General features: G+C 59.8%; 1 protein-coding gene across 2 annotated transcripts in view; it reads right to left on the bottom strand.

The window, feature by feature from the left end:
- SHANK3 (SH3 and multiple ankyrin repeat domains 3) overlaps positions 1-23,548 on the bottom strand; it is a 410,126-nt gene that overhangs the window by 109,576 nt on the left and 277,002 nt on the right. For both annotated transcript variants that reach the window (XM_065860718.2, XM_065860710.2), the window contains one exon: positions 19,144-19,219. In XM_065860718.2, the coding sequence (XP_065716790.1) occupies positions 19,144-19,219 (76 nt within the window). The remainder of the gene's footprint in view (positions 1-19,143; positions 19,220-23,548) is intronic.

A 23,548-nucleotide genomic window follows, 5' to 3' on the forward strand; every position in this document is an offset into this window, starting at 1 on the left:
TGCAGACACCGCAGCAGGGATCAATCATCCAGCAGATCTGCAGACACCACAGCAGGGATCCAGCAGATCTGCAGACACTGTGGCAGGGATCAATCACCCAGCAGATCTGCAGACACCACAGCAGGGATCGATCACCCAGCAGATCTGCAGACACCACAGCAGGGATCGACCACCCAGCAGATCTGCAGACACCACGGCAGGGATCGATCACCCAGCAGATCTGCAGACACCACAGCAGGGATCCAGCAGATCTGCAGACACCACGGCAGGGATCGATCACCCAGCAGATCTGCAGACACCATGGCAGGGATCGATCACCCAGCAGATCTGCAGACACCACAGCAGGGATCCATCACCCAGCAGATCTGCAGGGATCCATCACCCAGCAGATCTGCAGACACCACCTCGGCCTTGCCGGCCCCACGTTTCACCTCACCTCAGTCTAACTCTGAATGAGCCCCAGCCCAGGGCCAGAGGCTCCTCTGAACAGCAGGGCATGGCCCAGCAGAAAAGAGATCCCATCCACTACAGGTGCAACGCTTTTGACTTCTTGGCTTCTTATACCACTTCAGTTTAACAAACTAGGTGATGGAAACGTACTGCATACGAAGACCATATAATGAAAAAGCCAAAGACAGCAGCAGGAATGGAAACGCTGATAATCAATACTTGCACTACGGGAACCTGTACAGCAACCCTGACAACTGCTCTGGAAAGGCAGAAAAGGTAAGTGATCCAGGTAGTCAGGGCCTGAAAGTGAGCGCGCATTCCTGACAAACCAACCGCTCCAGGAGAATGACCCGGAGCACATCCCGGCGCCCTCCATGGCTCCGACGGCCACAATGGCCCCGAGCACATCCCGGCGCCCTCCATGGCTCCGAGGGCCTGGGCAGCGGGCCAGGTCTGCGGTCTGATGCTCTCCCGCCCTGCAGCTCCACTGGTCGTTTACACCCCCGCGCAATGATTACAAAGCCTATTGGGATTTGTTAGTGTGTTACTCCCGCGGTGCACATGGCCGTTCATATTCATACATGCAAATGTATGCAGCTGGACACGGGCAGCCCGGCGCCGCTCGGGGCTGACGCGCGGTGCCGCGCACGGCAAGGGCCGTTTGCCCTCGTACATCACCGATGAGGCTGAAGTGGATAATTATACTGGGGATAATTAGCACTCGGGCCTGCTACTGATGAACTTCACTCATTATTTACAGGTGGGAACGAATGACAAGTGCAGTCCCAGAGACACAGAGAGGAAGATTAGACATGGACCTGCTGGAGAGGGGCCAGAGCAGCCCCAGCAATGACCCGAGGCTGGAGCAGCTCTGCTGGGGACAGGTGAGAGAGCTGGGCTGTTCAGCTGGAGAACAGAAGCTCCGGGGAGACCTTAGTGTGGCCTTTCAGTGCTTAAAAGGGGCCCATAAGAAAGATGGGGACAGACTTTAGAGCAGGGGCTGTTGTGACAGGACAAGGGGTGATGGTTTAAACTAAAGGAGGGAGATTCAGGCCGGACATGAGGAAGGAATTGTTGTCCTGAGGGTGGTGAGAGCCTGGCCCAGGTTCCCAGAGAGGTGGTGGATGAACCATCCCTGGAGACATCCCAGGCCAGGCTGGACGGGGCTCTGAGCACCCTGAGCTGGTGAAGATGTCCCTGTCATGGCAGGGGGGAACAAGATGATCACCAGCCACCAGCATCCTGATGTGCATGAAGAACAGTGTGGCCAGCAGGCCCAGGGCAGTGACCGTCCCTGTGCTGGACCTGGGGAGGCCAAACCGCCAATCCTGGGGGCAGTTCTGGGCCCCTCACGCCAAGAAAGGCCTTGAGGTGCTGGAGCGAGTGGAGAGAAGGGAACGGAGCTGGTGAGGGGCTGGAGCACAAGTGTGATGGGAGCGGCTGAGGGAGCTGGGGGGTTCAGCTGGAGAACAGGAGCTGAGGGGAGACCTTCTGATCTCTGAACTGCCTGAAAGGAGCTTGGAGCCAGGGGGGTCGGGCTCTGCTCCCCAGGAACAAGCGCCAGGAGCAGAGGAAACGGCCTCAAGTTGTGCCAGGGGAGGTTGAGGTTGGATGTGGGAACAATTTCTTCCCCAAAGGGCTGTGGGGCATTGGAACAGGCTGCCCAGGGCAGTGCTGGAGTCACCATCCCTGGAGGGCTGGACAGACGGACAGGAGGTTCTCAGGACATGGGGCAGGGACAGGGCTGGGTTAGGGTTGGACTCCATGACCTTGAGGGACTTTTCCAATCTAAAAGGTTCTGTGATTCCCCAAGTCAGCTGCCTCCAAGATCCAAGGTTCAACCTTCTCTTGCCAGAAGATCTACGAAACCCACTGGAGATAGCAAGACATTTAATTTCATGAGGATGAAAACAGCTCTTCCAGAACACCAGGGGGACCCGTTATTGAACGACATCTCTGAAACATTCGCTTTCCCATTTGGTGACTGAATTTTCCCTCAACCTGCCGAAGCCCCACTTGGCCTTTACATAAGTGCCAGAACCAGCTCTAAATCACTGCTCTGGAACCAATCTTCTCTTCCTCAGCATCTCCTACAGCAGACGGGCCAAGCAGCCACTTGCAAATCCCCATAACTGACGTCAGCATATTAAATGTCGTAGTAACTGGATTAAACTCAAATTACAAAACAAAGGCCCGTTACTATGGCTGTTTGAACTCCAGGTTTACCTACACCTGAGCACCAGTGTGGCGAAGGGGCTGGGCAGCCTGGGAACCACGACAGAGCCGGGTCCAGCTCGGCACAGCCCTGGCACAGCTGGGTGCAGCTCGGCACCGCTGGGTCCAGCCCTGGCACAGCTGGGTGCAGCTCGGCACCGCCGGCTCCAGCCCTGGCACAGCTGGGTGCAGCTCGGCACCGCTGGCTCCAGCCCTGGCACAGCTGGGTGTAGCTCGGCACAGCCCTGGCACAGCTGGGTGCAGCTCAGCACAGCCTTGGCACAGCTGGGTGTAGCTCGGCACAGCCCTGGCACAGCTGGGTGCAGCTCAGCACAGCCCTGGCACAGCTGGGTGCAGCTCGGCACCGCCGGCTCCAGCCCTGGCACAGCTGGGTGTAGCTCGGCACAGCCCTGGCACAGCTGGGTGCAGCTCGGCAAAGCCCTGGCACAGCTGGGTGCAGCTCGGCACCGCCGGCTCCAGCCCTGGCACAGCTGGGTGTAGCTCGGCACAGCCCTGGCACAGCTGGGTGCAGCCCAGGCAGCCCCGCGGGCACCCAGCCCAACCCGTCCGTGCCAGCCAGACGCGTCTCAGCCGGTGTCCCCAGGGGCTCTGCAGGGACGGTGGCCGTGGCCATGCACACGATGTCTGCAGGCGGGCTGGTGAGCGGGGACCTGCTCTGCTCCCAGCAGCGCTGACAGGTCACCCCACACAGGGGGGTCACAGAATCACAGATGGTTTGTGTTGAAGGGACCTTCCAGCTCCCCCAGCCCCCCTGCCATGACAGGGACATCTTCAGCAGCTCAGGTTGCTCAGAGCCCCGTCCAGCCTGGCCTGGGATGTCTCCAGGGATGGTTCAGCCACCACCTCTCTGGGAACCTGGGCCAGGCTTTCACCACCCTCAGGCCAACAATTCCTTCCTCATGTCCGGCCTGGATCTCAAGTCCCTCTCCAGTTTTCTTGTAGGTCCCTTTAGGTACCAGAGGTTGCTCTAAGGTCTCTCCGGAGCTTCTGTTCTCCAGCTGAACAGCCCAGCTCTCTCACCTGTCCCCAGCAGAGCTGCTCCAGCCTCGGGTCATTCCTGGGGCTCCTCTGGCCCCTCTCCAGCAGGTCCGTGTCTCTCTCAAGCTGGTGGCCCCGGAGCTGGACTCCTCATGGGGGTGCACGAGAGCACAGTGCACAGTGATCTTCAGCCGTTTAACAATAAATAACCCTCACTGTTCAAAGCGTTGGTGTTATTGCCAAAGGGACAGCACTCGCCCCCCGGTCAGCAGTGTCCGGGCTGTCTGTGTGTGCTGACGGGACCCCGGGCACGAGGGACATCTCCCGGCCCCCCATGGCCACCAGGTCCTGATCAGACCCAGCTCGCAGGTGCAAGCGAGCAGCAAAACTGCGATCACAGCACTTCTGTTCCAACTAGATGATTTGCAGCACGTTTTCAGTCCTTGCTCCTACAGAGCGTGTTTCCAGCAGATGTATCACGAGGGTTCGGATCAGCCGTCTCTGTAATGTCAGCACAAGTCACGAGCTGCCGCGCTGGAACAGGCGCAGGCGGCTGAACTCCGGGGGAAAACGCCATCCCAAACCGAGGGCACGTGCCGCGTTTGATCGGCGCGACACCGCTGCCATAAAGATCTTGGCCAACGTTTGCCCAAGGACAGCTCAACACAAACCCTCCCATTTTAACGGAGCTCAAGGGACGCGGCAGATCCCGCCGTGGCTGGGAAGTTAATTCCCGCTGGAATGACCTGCTCTCGCAAAGCTCGCTAGTGATGTAAATCTGCACGGGTTACAAGGAGCTAAATGTATGTTGTTCGCCTGCTGAGTGCCGAGGTTCATTTGAAGCACCTTACTCCTTTCCGGAGCACTTAGAGCCTGCAGTACACACCAAGTGCCGTTCCAGCAGTGCTGTCCGTGGCCCCCGCAGCACGGCCACTGCAGATCGCCCACGGGCGCCACAGGGCCCAGCGCAGGCTCTGCGCTGCGGGGGTGACGAAACCTGTACGGCGGGAGGGACGGAAATGTCCCGGGGCTGTGGTGCTGGATCCGGGGCAGAGAAGGGCAGTGCTGCCGTGCGCCAGAGCCGGGCTGGGCAGAGAACCCGGCGCCTCCACGGAGCAGGAGCCAGCGGCTGTTAAAATGAAGCGTTTCACACTCAGAAGCCAGAGTGCTTCACTCAGAAGACCTTTAGAGAAAGCAGCTAAGGCGCTGTCTCGGTAACATACGTCACTATTTAAGAAATTCTGGAAACTCGAGAAATCCCAGAGCCTGGCAGGACTGCCAGGAACACCACAAGAGCTACCAACTACCGGCCTGACTCCAGGCCTGCGCCAATTAACAGAACGTGGGAAGATGGAGCAGGAAATGCCACCGGTGTGGTCAATGTGAGGGGGATCCTGCCGAGCGTCCTGTCAGGATCCTGGTACAACTGATGATGGCAACCACAGGAGACCCTGCGCTGCAGCCGAAGGGTTTGGTACCGCCGCACGAGTTAACTCCGCACAGCGCAGCGTCTGGGAGGCACCATCAGGGTGCTCAGCGTGCGCTCAGGGGCCGGACAACACAGCCCGAGGCAGGAGCCACGGCCCGGGCAGCTCGGAGCCCCACAGCACCATCCCCGGTCTGTACTGTGGCCTGGGCAGCTCTGAGCCCCACAGCACCAGCCCGGTCCGTACTGTGGCCCCACGGGACAATCTGGTCCATACTGTGGCCCCCCGGCACCAGTCTGGTCCATACCGTGGCCCCCCGGCACCATCCCGGTCCGTACCGTGGTCTGTACCGCAGGCCGGGCTGCACCAGCTGCTCAACCCCGGCACCCCCGGGGCCGTGTCCCCGTCACCGCGGCAGCACCAGGGCTGGCCCCACGGGGACCGGGATAATAAACCACATTCAGCTTGTGAACAACAGCGTAAATCCCCGCTTTAGGAACAGGAGATCTTTGTGTTTGAAGAGGATACGAGGAGCGCTCGCCAGAGCGGCCCCAGCTGCGGCACCGAACGCTCCGGACAGGAAGAGTTTCTAACGCAGGTAAATGCAAAGTATCAAAACTGCAGGCTCTGCTCTCGGGGTAGGAGACATCCCGGAAAAGCAACAACTTGGAAAGTATAAACTGCCACCTCCTGAGCTCACACTGCAGCCAAGGGAAGGGAGGCACCCTCTGCGCTTATCGAAGTGATACAGAGGAAACAGGAGATGCTCCTCGCTCTGCACACACGGGTGAGACCTCCCCAAACGGGCGGCTGGCGTCCTCAGGAATGGGGGGAAAACACTGCAGACCTCAGGGCAATAAAGAAAATCCCAGCAGTAGGAAGCGAAGTCTTGCAATGTGAAATTCAGCCGGATTTATTCCTATCAAAGAGAAGGTCAAAAGGCATCTAGATCACCAGACATACTGAAATAAAAATCCTTTAAATATTCTAGAATTGTCCAACAATGCTGAGAAAACAGATGGGATTTCAAGACATGACTCAAGAGCCTTGAAATGGGGCAGAACTCCCACCAGAGGGGCGCTGAGCCCCGCACGCCGTGTCGGGGAGGCCGCGGCCTGTTCTCCGCGCTCCGTACGATGTCCGGCCGTGCGGAGCTGCTGCTCACCCTGGCACGGGCCGCAGCCCCCGTCCTCCCGCTGCCTGCCGCGCCGGGGCTGCTCCGGGGCAGGGGGAACACAGCAGGCGGCCGGGAGAGGAGAACGGAGCCGTTCCCTGCGCCGGGCGAGGCCCTGCAGGCTCCCGCACAAACCACCACCCCGCGCCACCAGGGGCAGAAACAAGCCCCGCAGCAGCCGGTGGGAACGCGGGGCTTTCGGCGCCTTCGCGCCCTGCGGCGCTCGCCCTGGGCGGGAGAGGTGCGGCGCAAAGCCGGGGCGGGCGGGTGTGCGGGCAGGGACAGCGGGTCCTGCGCCACCCAGCCGCTCGTCTGTGTAATCAAATACAATGGCTGGGAAATGCAATGCGCCCTTATACACAGGAAATAAAACTAAACGTAATTGCCCCTTCTCACTCATATTTTACCTAAACAGAAAACGTTTTTGGTAATTCCCACCTATTTAACCGGACTATTATGAGCTGAAGAAGTGCTGGAGGAAAGAGCATCTGACACCGCTTTTTAAATGTCCTTTGTTTATAACGATGTGATTATCTCCTGTCCGGAAGAACACGGACCAGCAGACTCTAATCAGAAGAAAATCCACCAAAATTCCCTAAGAAGATACTGTAAGCATCTGCAGCATTTTTCATAATTCTGGTTCCTGCAGATGAAGCTGCAGCTCAGAGACCTCCGACAACCTCCTGTAATTCCTGTTTCACTCGCTTTCCAGAAATAAGCACAAATGCCTCGCAACTGCCCACGTGGAACAAACACCTTTGGTTGGCTCTGCCCGGGACACGCGGCCCCAGCCCCGACCCGGCGCTGAATGGGGTGAAACTGCCCGGAGCCCACAGGAGCCAGCGCTGCACCAGGGCCTGGCAGGAATCCCTCACACCCAGCACTCCTAACGGCTCTTGGTTTAAAATGGGCTTTATTGTCCAATGAGACACCTTTAAGCAGGCACCGGTCTCCAGACCTTCCTTCCTAATGCTCTGCTGCCCTCGCGACCAGGAGTGTTCTCCCACCCGGCTGCAGTGCTGTTTGCTGCTCGGCTCCCGTCCCCTTTGCCGCTCGGCTCCTGTCCCGTTTGCTGCTCGGCTCCCGTCCCCTTTGCCGCTCGGCTCCTGTCCTGTTTGCCGCTCGGCTCCTGTCCCCTTTGCCGCTCGGCTCCTGTCCCCTTTGCTGCTCGGCTCCTGTCCCCTTTGCCGCTCGGCTCCTGTCCTGTTTGCTGCTCGGCTCCTGTCCCCTTTGCCGCTCGGCTCCTGTCCCCTTTGCCGCTCGGCTCCTGTCCCGTTTGCCGCTCGGCTCCTGTCCCCTTTGCCGCTCGGCTCCTGTCCCGTTTGCCGCTTGGCACCTGCCCCGTTTGCTGCTCGGCTCCTGTCCTGTTTGCCGCTCGGCTCCTGTCCCCTTTGCCGCTCGGCTCCTGTCCCCTTTGCCGCTCGGCTCCTGTCCCCTTTGCCGCTCGGCTCCTGTCCCGTTTGCTGCTCGGCTCCTGTCCCCTTTGCCGCTCGGCTCCTGTCCCGTTTGCTGCTCGGCTCCTGTCCCCTTTGCCGCTCGGCTCCTGTCCCCTTTGCTGCTCGGCTCCTGTCCCCATTGCCGCTCGGCTCCTGTCCTGTTTGCCGCTCGGCTCCTGTCCCATTTGCTGCTCGGCTCCTGTCCTGTTTGCCGCTCGGCTCCTGTCCCCTTTGCCACTCGGCTCCTGTCCCGTTTGCCGCTCGGCTCCTGTCCCCTTTGCCGCTCGGCTCCTGTCCTGTTTGCCGCTCGGCTCCTGTCCCCTTTGCTGCTCGGCTCCTGTCCCCTTTGCCGCTCGGCTCCTGTCCCGTTTGCCGCTCGGCTCCTGTCCTGTTTGCCGCTCGGCTCCTGTCCCCTTTGCCGCTCGGCTCCTGTCCCCTTTGCCGCTCGGCTCCTGTCCCGTTTGCTGCTCGGCTCCTGTCCTGTTTGCCGCTCGGCTCCTGTCCCCTTTGCCGCTCGGCTCCTGTCCCCTTTGCCGCTCGGCTCCTGTCCCCTTTGCCGCTCGGCTCCTGTCCTGTTTGCCGCTCGGCTCCTGTCCCCTTTGCCGCTCGGCTCCTGTCCCCTTTGCCGCTCGGCTCCTGTCCTGTTTGCCGCTCGTCTCCTGTCCCCTTTGCCGCTCGGCTCCTGTCCCGTTTGCTGCTCGGCTCCTGTCCTGTTTGCCGCTCGGCTCCTGTCCTGTTTGCCGCTCGGCTCCTGTCCTGTTTGCCGCTCGGCTCCTGTCCCCTTTGCCGCTCGGCTCCTGTCCTGTTTGCCGCTCGTCTCCTGTCCCCTTTGCCGCTCGGCTCCTGTCCTGTTTGCCGCTCGGCTCCCATCCCGTTTGCCGCTCGGCTCCTGTCCCGTTTGCCGCTCGGCTCCTGTCCCGTTTGCCGCTCGGCTCCTGTCCCCTTTGCCGCTCGGCTCCTGTCCTGTTTGCCGCTCGTCTCCTGTCCCCTTTGCCGCTCGGCTCCTGTCCTGTTTGCCGCTCGTCTCCTGTCCCCTTTGCCGCTCGGCTCCTGTCCCCTTTGCCGCTCGGCTCCTGTCCCATTTGCTGCTCGGCTCCTGTCCCGTTTGCCGCTCGGCTCCTGTCCCGTTTGCCGCTCGGCTCCTGTCCCATTTGCTGCTCGGCTCCTGTCCCCTTTGCCGCTCGGCTCCTGTCCCCTTTGCCGCTCGGCTCCTGTCCCGTTTGCCGCTCGGCTCCTGTCCCGTTTGCTGCTCGGCTCCTGTCCTGTTTGCCGCTCGGCTCCTGTCCCGTTTGCTGCTCGGCTCCTGTCCCGTTTGCCGCTCGGCTCCTGTCCTGTTTGCCACTCGGCTCCTGTCCTGCTCCAACGGCGCGGTGCAGTTTGTTCCCACCTCTGTGCTCCAAGGGTGCATTTGCAGACTGTGACCGTGCCCCCCGCACAGCACCTCTATTCATACCGCACTGGCGCTAGGGAGGGGGTTTGCTGGGCTTCTGTTTGGACATCCCATTACCTTTGGCTTTTCACAACATTTTGATGTTGCTGATGGTCGTTCAGCTTCGGATTCACCGTAACTTCTGAACTTTTTCTCCACTCTCTCTTTCCTGCATTTGCGCAGCCGCTTACTTTTCTGCAAGTGTGACAATTTGCATTTATCCTCACCGAACTGCATCTAAGCATTTTCAGACAATAGTTTCTATTTGTCAAGATGATTCTGGATCCTCAGCCTGCCTACGAATGTGCAGTGTTCGCAGTGACTCACCGAGGGCATCTGCAACGTCCTGGGTCCCTCATCAAGCGACTATTCTTGTCCAGAAAAGGGGAGGATGATGTTCCAGCACTTTGGGAGCTGAACTCAGCAGAGGGGCTGCGGGTTTGATTTCTGCTCCTGCAGGTCCCCAAGTCAGGGAACAACAAGAACAATGCTGCAAACGTTCCCAGGCACAAGGCCGGGAAGGGAGCGCAGGTGCTGGCGCAGCGAGATGGGCCGTGTCGTGCCGGGGACGGTGTCTGAAGTCACGGAGACTTTGCTGTGGAAGCCCCTGTATTCCAGCGTCACGCCAGCAGGTTTAACCGAGCAGCTGACCACGAGGTTTTGGTGGCAGCCCCTCAGGAGGACGCATGGTGCCCAAGCTCTGACAGCGGGGTGTCCAGCCCCTCATCATCTGGGACGTGAGAGACGCACGAGGAGGTCACGATCCATCTGACTCCAGCGATGGCTCTAGATGGACGTTAGCTGCACCCTACTCCACCCTCCAGAGAGGACCTTGGCAATGAGGTCGGGTAAACACGTACTGACCTGTCTGAAGTCACAGGAGATTAATTTCACCACTAATGCCAGATGACCAAAGTCTCTCCTCTCCCCCGGTCAGCAGGGGGGAGGAAACCACTACACAGAATCACAGAACCCCAGAGTGTCAGGGTTGGAGGGCCCTGGAAAGCTCATCCAGTGCAATCCCCTCATGGAGCAGGAACACCCAGCTGAGGTTCCACAGGAAGGGGTCCAGGCGGGTTTGAATGTCTGCAGAGAAGGAGACTCCACAACCTCCCTGGGCAGCCTGGGCCAGGCTCTGACACCCTCACCCCCAACAAGTTGCTTCTCATATTCAGGTGGAACCTCCTGCGTTCCAGTTTGCACCCATTGCCCCTTGTCCTACTGTCAGTTGTCACAACGTGCAGCATCACAGAAACCTTCCACACCTTGCTCAAAGACACCAAATGGCTGGTAGGAAAAGAAAGGTTTCAAGGACCAAGCGAAGAACTGCAGAGTGGAACAAAATCAACCCAGTCCCATGGCTGAAAAACGTCCAAAGAACCAAGTCAGCCCTCATCTCTCAAGGCGGCTGGGAAGAAAGGAAAAGACTCCAACGTGGTCCTGTTCTTCCCGCTGGGCTGAAGGATCGAGAACACACCCTCTACAGAACCTGTGGCGTTGTGTGCTTGATCTAGGTTGGTGGTTTTGTGAGTTAGTCCCGAGCGCTCGGTTGCGCTCACTGTGGAGCGCAGAGGGAGGCAGACTCCTTCACCTGACGTCCTTTCGGGAAGCAGAGGACGGGGACGGGGCGCTCAGCACACCAGGGGACACAGCGTCCTCTGGGGAGCAACGGGCAGTGACAAACAGCCAAGGGAAGAGCACCAGAGACAGAGCAGGAGCAGGGACCCCGTCCCCGGCAGCGCGGCCCTGCCGCCAGCTCCGCCGCTCAGCGCGGCTGGGCCGCACAGCTGCTCCTCACTACGTTTCTTCTCCATTTATATTTCTGGCCTCCACAACACGCAGTAGGAATAAATTCCACAATTTAATCACCTGCAGTGTGACAAGGTACTTTGTTTTATTTTAATCTTGCTGCTTGCTAATTCCACAGAGCGCCACCTCATTCCTTTGTGCTGAGAAATCACTATTGTTCCATATTCACCTTCTCCTTGCCTACTCACGATCCCATAAAACCCTGTCATCTCCTCCTCGGGCGCCTCTTCCCCGAGCCGAGGAGTTCCAGCCCATTTCATGGCAGATGGAAAGTGATCTGTGCCTTGGGTCACCCTTGCTGGTTCCTCTGAACCTTTTCTAATTCCTCTGATTCGGGTGGGTAAACTACAACTGCAAGTAAGAGGCTGTCAAACCCTGGATTTATATAGAACATAACGCTATTTAGGTGATCTTCTATTTCTTTCCTATTTCCTCACATCCTGTATGTGTCACCAGCTGCTGAGAGCTACCCACGGCTCCCAAAGCTCTCGCAGTGAAGTGCACAATGGGAACCCCTCGCTAAGGAGTCTGTTCTTAGAGACTTCCAGCCCGGGGACAGCGGGTGCCGGAGACTCATCTCACAGAACCACAGAATGTGCGACAGACGAGCTGGTTGGTGACCAACAGCCCCAGCGCTGGCACCTCTTCCAAGTTCACAGAGAACAGAACCCCAGAGTGTCAGGGTTGGAGGGCCCTGGAAAGCTCATCCAGTGCAATCCCCCATGGAGCAGGAACACCCAGCTGAGGTTCCACAGGAAGGGGTCCAGGCGGGTTTGAATGTCTGCAGAGAAGGAGACTCCACAACCTCCCTGGGCAGCCTGGGCCAGGCTCTGACACCCTCACCCCCAACAAGTTGCTTCTCATATTCAAGTGGAACCTCCTGTGTTCCAGTTTGCACCCATTGCCCCTTGTCCTGTCACTGGTTGTCACCCAGCAGAGCCTGGCTCCATCCTCCTGACATTCCCCCTTTCCATATTGATCCCCAGGAATGAGTCCCCCCTCAGTCTCCTCTTCTCCAGCTCCAGAGCCCCAGCTCCCTCAGCCTTTCCTCCCACGGGAGATGCTCCACTCCCTCCAGCATCTCGGTGGCTGCGCTGGGCTCTCTCCTGAGTTCTGGTTGTGTTCCGTCCATCACTTGACCCAGACCCTTTGCCAATCCCCTGCAGGGCCCCTTGAGCCGCTCTGCTGACAAACAGAGGCCGGTGCCGCCGTCCGCCCCAGCGCAACCCCTGGCTCCAGCGTCCGCAGGGCGAGTGGCAGCGGCACCCGGCGCTTCCCCGTGGAAGGGGAGGAAAGGCCGAAGGGAAACCCCGCTAACTTTTCTGCACCCGGCAAATAATCTTTGGACAGATTGTTCACACATTTCCCACGGGCTGCTGTTCAAACGGGAAACCGCTTGTCCTGAATACATTTTTAAATAAGACAATGAAGGGGGTTAGCAAACAGTTCCCCTTTCCAATGCTCCTTTCATCTGTAACGAGCAGCGCTGAACAGCTCACGCTGGTGCGCTCTGCTTCCATCGCTTCATTATGTCATTACCTGCCCTGGTTCTTGAATAAAAGCGGCCACAAAGCCTCCTATCACCCACCAATTCCCAGCTCCTGATTTTCAGAAGGAGCTGAGCATCCGGCCCAGGGCCGGGCAGCAAAGCTCGGCCTTGGGGGAGCTCACAGCTCCCCGTGTTCTCCATATCCGCTCTCAGAGAGCTAAGCGGTCCCAGAAGATACAGCTCACCAAAAGATCTTGAAAAGACTATTTTGAAGGCATGTTAATTGGACAAGTGGGATTATACAGAAGCCTTTTCAAGAACAGATTTGATTTTCTGCTTCCACACCTGTGTTGCTATAGAAATGGAAGCTGCACCAGTGCAAATTCCCTTTTCCCCCCGGCAAAGGGGCCTCTGTGCATCCGCTGCCGCCCTCTGAGCAGCAGCCCCGGCCCCTCGAACCAGACCCGTCCCCTGTCCCCTCCTGTTTCCAAGCACAAAGCTCCTGAGCAGGGGTTCCTGGTGCCGGTCACCGCGGCCTCGTCCCTGCTCCCGCCAAGCCCGGCCTGTAACGCGGCTTCTCCCCGGCCTTGCTAATGAGTCACCACCCGACAGAACCACGGGACAAGCCGATGCGGCTCCCGGCTCCAGACCACAACGGGCAGGGCAGAACGGGGCTGGTCCAGCCTGCCCCACACACCCCAGCGGGTTCTTGGCTGGAGGGGCTGGTGGACACTGTCACCGGCCAGCGCCCCGTGGAGGCTGCGGGACAGAGACCCTGGGGCACAGGGACGGGCCAAGAGGCAACGGGCAAGAAATCCCAACGAGAGACAGAGAGAACTTCTTCACCCCGGAAAGCCGGCCTGGGACACAGGCCCTGGCGCTGTGTCACCTTCCACCATGGAGACCGGCAACCTGCTCCGGCTGGCGCTGCCCGGAGCCACCCGCTGTGCGGAGAGCCGGACGCCCCGCCAGCCCCCGCCATCCTGCAGATCTGCGTACCCACATCTCGGGGCAGCCACAGCGCCCGGCGCACCGACAGCCCTGCTTACGCACTGCTCCGCGGCCCTTCTCCCTGCGCAGGGGAGGCCCATCCAGATGGCTGAGGATGCTCCCGCTGTAATCTCTCCCTGCTCGACTAATCCCCGTGGCTGAATAATAATAACAAATAAATCCTAAATTGTCTATTGCTCCCAATTCTTCTCCTTCCCAGCTGTGCCCTGTAGAACGTGGGCTCTTAATTTCATAGAGTTAATTTCCAATCACTTTAATCTCTTGCCCGAACACAGTCCATCAGAGAAGTCCATTCCCTTGTGAGCCTCTTGCTGAAAGGCACAAGCTCAGGCTTCTCTCCGTGTTTCAGACCGGACTGGCTCTGCTGAGCCCCGTCCCCGCTCACCCTGGGGCTCTGGGAAGCTCCCGCTGGTGCAGCCTCGCGCCCTCGTCCCCCTGTAACCGCCGCGATGTTCGGGGATCGCTGAGCGGGGGGACCTGCCCCAGAACGGCCCCCGGGCCCCGGCTGTGCTGGTGACGCTGCGGCTCGGGAACGGCGGCTCCCCAGCAGAACACACTTCTGTGCGGCACGCAGCCCGGGATCTTCTCACGCTCTCCGTACACCCCTCCATACATTCATAGCTTTCCTTTCACCCGATTAAGTCCAAAAGGAGTAAATGACGTGCCCTGCCCAAACCTGCGTCCAGCTGCGTGGATGCTGTTCCCTGCTCCACCGCACAGGGGATCCATTCCAACCCGCAACCCTTCCAAAGGCTTCTCCTGAAATCTAGAGTCACTTCTGTGGAATTTCCTCAAGTACTTGTAAGCTGTTCCTCAAACGCTGTTATTATGTTCATCTTCTCCCACGTTTGGGCCGCCAGGGAAGTCAGGGAGGGTGCAAAGTGCTCTCCTGCAAACCGCGTCGCTCGATCTGCTGCAGTGGTCTCCCAGCGCCTTCGTTTGCTCCTCGGTTCTGCTCTCCAGGACTCCATCCGCCTGAATGGTCAGTGTTTCAATAAACGGGGGAAGAGCCCACTTTGTTGATCGTGTTTGGAAGGAGATCCTAACCCACCACACGCATCCGCACACCGCACTCCTCACCAGCACCTGCCGTCCCTGAGCCTTCTGCTACGGAGTCCGAACTCCCCGTTCAGCCCGCAGCGCTAACGGCACCGGCGGCCCCGCAGCTCCGCTCCCTTGTCCTGCCCTGCGAAGCAGTCACCAGCGTCACCTCCGCGCTCAGCAACAGCCACGTGCTGAGCTCCAGCGAACGGAGCAGGAAGCTCCCACCGAAACGGTGTTTCTGCGACCACACGGTGGGGTTTCCACGGTGGGACGTCTGCTGCTGCTCGGGTGCTGGTGGCTCCGGCAGCGCTGCCCACGCCACCCACCCTCGAGGAGGGTGACAAAGGCAGCCCCGTGTGCTGCCTCAGTTTCCCCATCTGAACAGTGAGGTTACGGTTCACTTTTGTGCTCGGAGCGACCAGAGAACGAATGACGAGCACACACATGCACTTTAGGAACCTTCTTTCTCATTTCCCATCACCACGCTGGCGGTGTTCTGCCGGAGCAGAAGACACAGCAGCCACGGTTCAGCACCACCAGCTCCCCATCTCCACCAGAGCCAGCCCTGCTCCTCCTCCATGGCAGAAGAGAGAGCAAAGGGATTTGAGCTGCATGTCAGTGGGCAAATTAACAGAATAACAACCCGTTAAACGCAGCTAAATGCAAAGACGTCGCCGCTGGCTCAGGAAGACTCTGAACAGAGAATCGCTGCAGGCAGGACTAGTACATCGGGCTGCTTGTTCTGCTGTTGTGACTGCAGAGCACCTGTCACCGGCCACCGTACAGCACACGGGGCTGCCAGGAGACCTGGTCCCAGAGGGCTGGCAAGCCTGGCTTGGGGCTGCTGCGCAAAGCCCAGTCCGGCTCAGCTCAGCTCAGCTCAGCCCAGCTCAGCCCAGCTCAGCTCAGCTCCGCTCAGCTCAGCTCAGCTCAGCCCAGCCCAGCTCAGCCCAGCCCAGCCCAGCGCAGCTCAGCCCAGCCCAGCCCAGCACCCTGCAACGGCCGCAGTCGCTGTCCCAGCCATCCTGCCACCATCCCAGCCACCCTGCCACCATCCCAGCCGTCCTGTCACCATCCCAGCCATCCTGCCACCATCCCAGCCACCCTGCCACCATCCCAGCCATCCTGCCACCATCCCAGCCATCCTGCCACCATCCCAGCCGTCCTGTCACCATCCCAGCCATCCTGCCACCATCCCAGCCATCCTGCCACCATCCCAGCCACCCTGCCACCATCCCAGCCGTCCTGTCACCATCCCAGCCATCCTGCCACCATCCCAGCCGTCCTGTCACCATCCCAGCCATCCTGCCACCATCCCAGCCGTCCTGTCACCATCCCAGCCATCCTGCCACCATCCCAGCCATCCTGCCACTGTCCCAGCCATCCTGTTATCATCCCAGCCATCCTGCCATCATCCCAGCCATCCTATTATCATCCCAGCCATCCTGTCACCATCCCAGCCGTCCTGCCACTGTCCCAGCCGTCCTGCCACCATCCCAGCCATCCTGCCACCATCCCAGCCGTCCTGTCACCATCCCAGCCATCCTGCCACCATCCCAGCCGTCCTGTCACCATCCCAGCCATCCTGTCACCGTCCCAGCAGAGCCGAGAGTGGGAACACGGGGAGGGGGAGCAGAGCGCTGTGTCCCCACCGCAGTCCTGACCCAGAGCGGGGGCCCCCTGGTCCCAGCCGGGCTCTGCGTACGCAGAAGCCTGCGAACGGCTTTTCAGCCTTGGGTCCGTCGCGGCGCTTTCTGAACCCATCGGCGTTTGGCGCTCAGAGCCGCACTCAGCAGGAGCTGCCAAGTTAATGTACGTCAGATGGAAAACCCCCTCCCGCCGCCCACTGCCCACCACCCTGCTTCAGGACGTGTCCCTGTGGCACTTAGGGACACGGGGCAGTGGTGGACCTGGCAGTGTCGGGTTTATGGTTGGACTTGATGATCTTAAAGGTCTTTCCCAACCAAAACAATTCCATGGTTCAGCACATCAGGTTCCAACATGGGAACAGACGGCCCGGGATCAGCTGCCTCTGGTTCACCTTTTCCTATCACACACTGATGGACTTGAACCCCCTTCTCCTTCACCAGCACCTTCCCAGCCCGAGCGTGTCCGTCTGTCTCACCACACCGCTCTGGAACACCTTGCGCAGTCTTGAGCACCTCTTAGTTCTCGGTTAAATCTGAAAGACCAGAACTGCACGCAGGTTTCAAGAGGTGTGTATAGTACAGATTTATACAAAGATATTAATAATTACGTTTTCTGGTGGTTTGCCTGTTTTGAGTACTGGGGTTTTGGTCGGTTGGTTTGTTTCCTTTGTTCCAATTCCAAATGTTTCGCGGGTTTGGGCTGGACTCGCATTGAGCCCCAAATCCCGTCCCGAGCAGCCGGTCCGACACCTGCACCGAACGGGAAACGCGGCTCCTGGTGTTTTCCCACGGCCGTTACTGCTCGCTTCCCGGCGCCGACGCTCGGCTGCGGGCTGACCACCCAGCACCAGCGGCACCCCGGACCCTCCTCCCAGCTGCTTTACTTGTGTTTTCCCACCTGCTCTTTCACGTGTTTTTTTAATGCCTCGGCGCTGAGAACGACACCGTGATGTCAGATCTCTACTCCTAAGCAATTATAAAGAACAGAGCACCCCACAGTGTTTCTTCTGGTGTGTGTTATTTTGCACGTGCCAAAATAAACTCGTGTTGCTATCACCCTGCTTACCAGCGCAGCTCGATGCAACCCCACTCACCTACCCTCCCTTTGCTTAAGGAACCTAATTTTGACTCATCTGCCAATTTTGAGTTATTTCCCGCCCTGTAAGGCCAAGAGGCACCAGCAAGCCCTGCACAGCCGCCCTAGGGCTGCCTGGAGCCTCCAGCCACGCTGCAAATGGGCCGCTTCCCCCATTTTCCTTCTCCGCTGTTTTCGGAGTCCCAGCAGCATTTTCGTTGCTCCATGATCAGCTGAGAACACGAACAGCCCCGGAGCAGCACGCGCGGGACTGCTGGAAATCAAACCGAGAGGAAAAAGCGCTCAGGCCCACGGAGACAGATTTGGGGTGAGGAGCTCTGGAAGCAGAAGCGTTCGCTGGCCCGCTCACAGCCCTCGGGAGAACTCTGCTTCGCAAAACCGATTATCACAATTTGCTGCTGTCCCGTCACAGGTGACAATGCCCATGGGATCCTCTGACGTGCACTTCCCAAGAGCACTATCGCCCGACGGCAAACGGCGCGTGCCAGGGTGACCCCGCTGCCCCACGCGTGTTCCTGACCCAACCCAGACGTGTCCCCAGGCCCGTCCCCCCGTGGCCAGCAGCCACACGTGCCCCAGGCCCCACAGAAACCAGCAACGTCACCCTGGTTGTCACCACTGGTCCCTGTGGAGTTCCATCACCTGTCCAACAGCCGGTCGCCACCAGGGGCTCCATTGCCACCTACCAGAGCAGCCCTGGGGACACTCCTGTCACCTGGCATGCTCGGTGCTGCCAGTGGGTTGGGGTAACAGCTGTCCTCGTGCCACCCTCTACCACAGCGTCTCCGTGCCACCCTGCACCACAGTGTTCCTGTGCTACCCTGCACCACAGAGTCCCCATGCCATCCTGCTCCGCAGCACCCCCATGCCACCCTGCACCACAGCGTCCCCGTGCCACCCTGCACCACAGCATCCCCATGCCACCCTGCACCACAGCATCCCCCTGCCACCCTGCACCGCAGTGTTCCTGTGCTACCCTGCACCACAGCGTCCCCCTGCCACCCTGCACCACAGCGTCTCCCTGCCACCCTGCACCGCAGCATCCCCGTGCCATCCTGCACCACAGCGTCCCTGTGCCACCCTGCACCGCAGCATCCCCGTGCCATCCTGCACCACAGCGTCCCTGTGCCACCCTGCACCACAGCGTCCCCATGCCACCCTGCACCACAGCATCCCCCTGCCACCCTGCACCGCAGTGTTCCTGTGCTACCCTGCACCACAGCGTCCCCCTGCCACCCTGCACCACAGCGTCTCCCTGCCACCCTGCACCGCAGCGTCCCTGTGCCACCCTGCACCGCAGCATCCCCGTGCCATCCTGCACCACAGCGTCCCTGTGCCACCCTGCACCACAGCGTCCCCATGCCACCCTGCACCACAGCATCCCCATGCCATCCTGCACCACAGCATCCCTGCACCGCAGCGTCCCCCTGCCACCCTGCACCACAGCGTCCCCGTGCCACCCTGCACCACAGCATCCCCATGCCACCCTGCACCACAGCGTCCCCGTGCCATCCTGCATCACAGCGTCCCCATGCCACCCTGCACCACAGCATCCCCGTGCCACCCTGCACCACAGCGTCCCCATGCCACCCTGCACCACAGCGTCCTGGTCCCTGCCCCTCCGGAACAGAGCTGGAACCCGGCATCCGCACCCAACGCCTGTTCTGCAGCTCCCCAGAAGTTCTCCAGAACGTTTGCTCCTCAGCAGAGCCAGGCTGCCCGGCAGCTCCAACGTCCTGCTCAGCTGGGCCTTATCTAGGACGTGTCACTTAGACCGTAACCGAAGTGACCAAATCAACCAGAAGTTCCCTTCCCATGCAATTAAAACAACGTACACTGCTCCGTCAGGCAAAGGAGACACTTCTTCCATGGAAACGGATCTCTCGTAATCACGAAGCAAAGGTGCTGGTGCTTACCTGTGAGAGGTGAAATTGTCGTAGGAGCCCACGGTGTAATGTCGGAAGAGACGCTTTGTTCTGTCTTCTCTGGTTTCTACAAGAGAAAGCAGACACATCACAAAGCTGCGGGCTAAAGGAACGCTGCTCCGCTGTCTCCGAGCTCCGCGGTGCACGGGAGCGACCCGGAGCGAACCCAGAGATACTCGGGTCACCTCTCACCCAGAGACACTTGTGTCACCTCTCACCCCAGAGACACTTGCGTCACCTCTCACCCCAGAGACACTTGTGTCACCTCTCACCCCAGAGACACTTGTGTTTCCTTTTGTCCCAGACACACTTGTGTCACCTCTTGTCTAAGAGACACTTGTGTCACCCCTCATCCCAGAGACACTTGTGTCACCTCTTCTCCCAAACACACTTGTGTCACCTCTCATCCCAGACACACTTGTGTCACCTCTTGTCCCAGAGACACTCGTGTCACCTCTCATCCCAGAGACACTTGTGTCACCACTTGTCCCAGAGACACTTGTGTCACCCCTCATCCCAGAGACACTTGTGTCACCTCTTGTCCCAGAGACACTTGTGTCACCCCTCATCCCAGAGACACTTGTGTCACCCCTCATCCCAGGCACACTTGTGTCACCTCTTGTCCCGGAGACATTTCTGTCACCTCTTGTCTAAGAGACACTTGTGTCACCCCTCATCCCAGAGACACTTGTGTCACATCTCATCCCAGAGACACTCATGTCACATCCCGTCTCAGAGACATTTGTGTCACCCCTCATCCCAGAGACACTTGTGTCACCTCTTGTCCCAAACACACTTGTGTCACCTCTCCTCCCAGAGACACTCGTGTCCCCTCTTGTCCCAGAGACACTTGTGTCCCCTCTTGTCCCAGAGACATTTCTGTCACCTCTTGTCTCAGAGACACTTGTGTCACCCCTCATCCCAGAGACACTTGTGTCACCTCTTGTCCCAGACACACTTGTGTCACCTCTTGTCCCAGACACACTTGTGTCACCTCTTGTCTCAGAGACACTTGTGTCACCTCTCGTCCCAGCCCTGACAGCAGCGGTGACTCGGGGCCGCAGGCACTTCAGGCTGCGCTTGTTGGCCAAAGCCCCCCGGGGTGCGACACCCGAGTCCACTCGGGGGCCTCGGCAGCGCGGCCAGGCCAGAGACCCCGCCTGAGCTGCGATCCCACACTGGAAGAGCCGCCCGGGCCCGCAGGCCGCGGGTGCCGAAGGACGCGGCCTGAGCGCTGCGGGGCAGAGCTGCAGGCGCCCCCAGCACGGGCGGCGGCCCACGGGGACAGGGGACAGGGCGGGACGGGGAAACAACTGCAGACACCCGCCAGGGCTGCAGTGCGGTGACAGGACTGACCCCTCCAGGGCTGCAGTGCGGTGACAGGACTGACCCCTGCAGTGCGGTGACACGACTGACCCCTGCAGTGCGGTGACAGGACTGACCCCTGCAGTGCAGTGACAGAACTGACCCCTGCAGTGCGGTGACACGACTGACCCCTCCAGGGCTGCAGTGCGGTGACACGACTGACCCCTGCAGTGTGGTGACAGGACTGACCCCTGCAGTGCGGTGACACAACTGACCCCTGCAGTGCGGTGACATGACTGACCCCTGCAGTGTGGTGACAGGACTGACCCCTGCAGTGCGGTGACACAACTGACCCCTCCAGGGCTGCAGTGCGGTGACACGACTGACCCCTGCAGTGCGGTGACACAACTGACCCCTCCAGGGCTGCAGTGCGGTGACACGACTGACCCCTGCAGTGCGGTGACAGGACTGACCCCTGCAGTGCGGTGACACAACTGACCCCTGCAGTGCGGTGACAGGACTGACCCCTGCAGTGCGGTGACAGGACTGACCCCTGCAGTGCGGTGACACAACTGACCCCTGCAGTGCGGTGACAGGACTGACCCCTCCAGGGCTGCAGTGTGGTGACAGGACTGACCCCTGCAGTGCGGTGACACGACTGACCCCTCCAGGGCTGCAGTGTGGTGACAGGACTGATCCCTGCAGTGCGGTGACACGACTGACCCCTCCAGGGCTGCAGTGCGGTGACACAACTGACCCCTGCAGTGTGGTGACAGGACTGACCCCTGCAGTGTGGTGACACAACTGACCCCTGCAGTGCGGTGACAGGACTGACCCCTCCAGGGCTGCAGTGCGGTGACACGACTGACCCCTGCAGTGCGGTGACAGGACTGACCCCTGCAGTGTGGTGACAGGACTGACCCCTGCAGTGCGGTGACACAACTGACCCCTCCAGGGCTGCAGTGCGGTGACACGACTGACCCCTGCAGTGCGGTGACAGGACTGACCCCTGCAGTGCGGTGACACAACTGACCCCTGCAGTGCGGTGACAGGACTGACCCCTCCAGGGCTGCAGTGCGGTGACACGACTGACCCCTGCAGTGCGGTGACAGGACTGACCCCTGCAGTGTGGTGACACAACTGACCCCTGCAGTGCGGTGACACAACTGACCCCTCCAGGGCTGCAGTGCGGTGACAGGACTGACCCCTGCAGTGCGGTGACAGGACTGACCCCCGCAGTGCGGTGACAGGACTGACCCCTCCAGGGCTGCAGTGCGGTGACAGGACTGACCCCCGCAGTGCGGTGACACAACTGACCCCTGCAGTGCGGTGACAGGACCGACAGGAGGGACTCTCAGACCTTGCAGCCCGGCCCCGCGCTCACACGAAGCCATCGCTGCTGGCACAGGGAACGCTGCCGCAGCACCAGCGTCCCGGCCTGGGGACAGAGGACTGGCCGCGAGGCGGCACCGCAGCCCTGCCACCCCACGCGCCGTCCCTCCCGCACACCTGCAGCGGCACTGGCGTCCCGGCCACCGGGCACTGCGCCCGGGCACCGCCTGCGGCCTCCCGGGGCCCAAAAGGACCCGCACAGGTACAAGGGACAGTGCTCTGGATGGGTACAAGGGACAGTCCTCAGCACAGGTACAAGGGACAGTGCTCTGGATGGGTACAAGGGACAGTCCTCAGCACAGGTACAAGGGACAGTGCTCTGCATGGGTACAAGGGACATTCCTCAGCACAGGGTACACGGGACAGTGCTCTGCATGGGGTACAAGGGGCATTCCCCCACATGGGTACAAGGGACATTCCTCCTCATCGGTACAAGGGACATTCCTCAGCACAGGGTAGAAGGGACATTCCCCCACATGAGTACAAGGGACAGTGCTCTGCATGGGGTATAAGGGACATTCCCCCACATGGGTACAAGGGACACCCCTCAGCACAGGGTACAATGGACACTCCTCAGCACAGGTACAAGGGACATTCCTCAGCACAGGTACAAGGGACACCCCTCAGCACAGGGTACAAGGGACACCCCTCAGCACAGGTACAAGGGACATTCCTCAGCACAGGTACAAGGGACATTCCTCAGCACAGGTACAAGGGACACCCCTCAGCACAGGTACAAGGGACACCCCTCAGCACAGGTACAAGGGACACTCCTCAGCGCAGGGTACAAGGGACACTCCTCAGCACAGGTACAAGGGACACCCCTCAGCACAGGTACAAGGGACACTCCTCAGCACAGGTACAAGGGACACCCCTCAGCACAGGTACAAGGGACACTCCTCAGCACAGGGTACAAGGGACACCCCTCAGCACAGGGTACAAGGGACACCCCTCAGCACAGGTACAAGGGACACTCCTGAGCACAGGTACAAGGGACACTCCTCAGCACAGGTACAAGGGACACTCCTGAGCACAGGTACAAGGGACACCCCTCAGCACAGGTACAAGGGACACCCCTCAGCACAGGGTACAAGGGACACCCCTCAGCACAGGTACAAGGGACACCCCTCAGCACAGGTACAAGGGACACCCCTCAGCACAGGTACAAGGGACACTCCTCCGCGCAGCCGTCCTGCTCCAGGCCCTCTCCCTCCTGGCGCACCGTCCCGCACGCAGAGCACGCAGACTGGGCAAGGCTGGCAGAACAATTCACCAAACTCCAGCAAGAAATCCACCACATACAGGGCTCGTTTCTACTACTGAAAGCGCAGCTGCGCTTCACCCGGCCCCGATTCTTGGGTTTCTGCTCCTCCGGCATGGTTGGGTTTTTTAGCTCTCTCCTTTGTTTCTCAGAAGGGCCGTGGAACAGCCCGGCGCCGGGTGCCCTGAACACGCCTCACGCCACGCCGCCCCGGCTGCGGCAGCGCCCGCAAAGCGGGCGAGCAAGACAACCCACTGGGACACGGCGAGAAGACCGTTTTGTACTGTTATTAAAACTGCAAAATGTGTCCTAAATGGTATTTCTTCCACCTTCACCTCACTAGTCTTTAGTTTCTATTTTCGCACGTGCTCTATAGTGCACAGAGAGTATTCGCAGAGTAGTGCAGGTCTGTGATCCGTAAGTAAATACAGGTGTGCA

This window comes from Patagioenas fasciata, chromosome 1, assembly GCF_037038585.1.
Source record: "Patagioenas fasciata isolate bPatFas1 chromosome 1, bPatFas1.hap1, whole genome shotgun sequence".
In the NCBI taxonomy this organism is placed as follows: Eukaryota; Metazoa; Chordata; class Aves; order Columbiformes; family Columbidae; genus Patagioenas; species Patagioenas fasciata.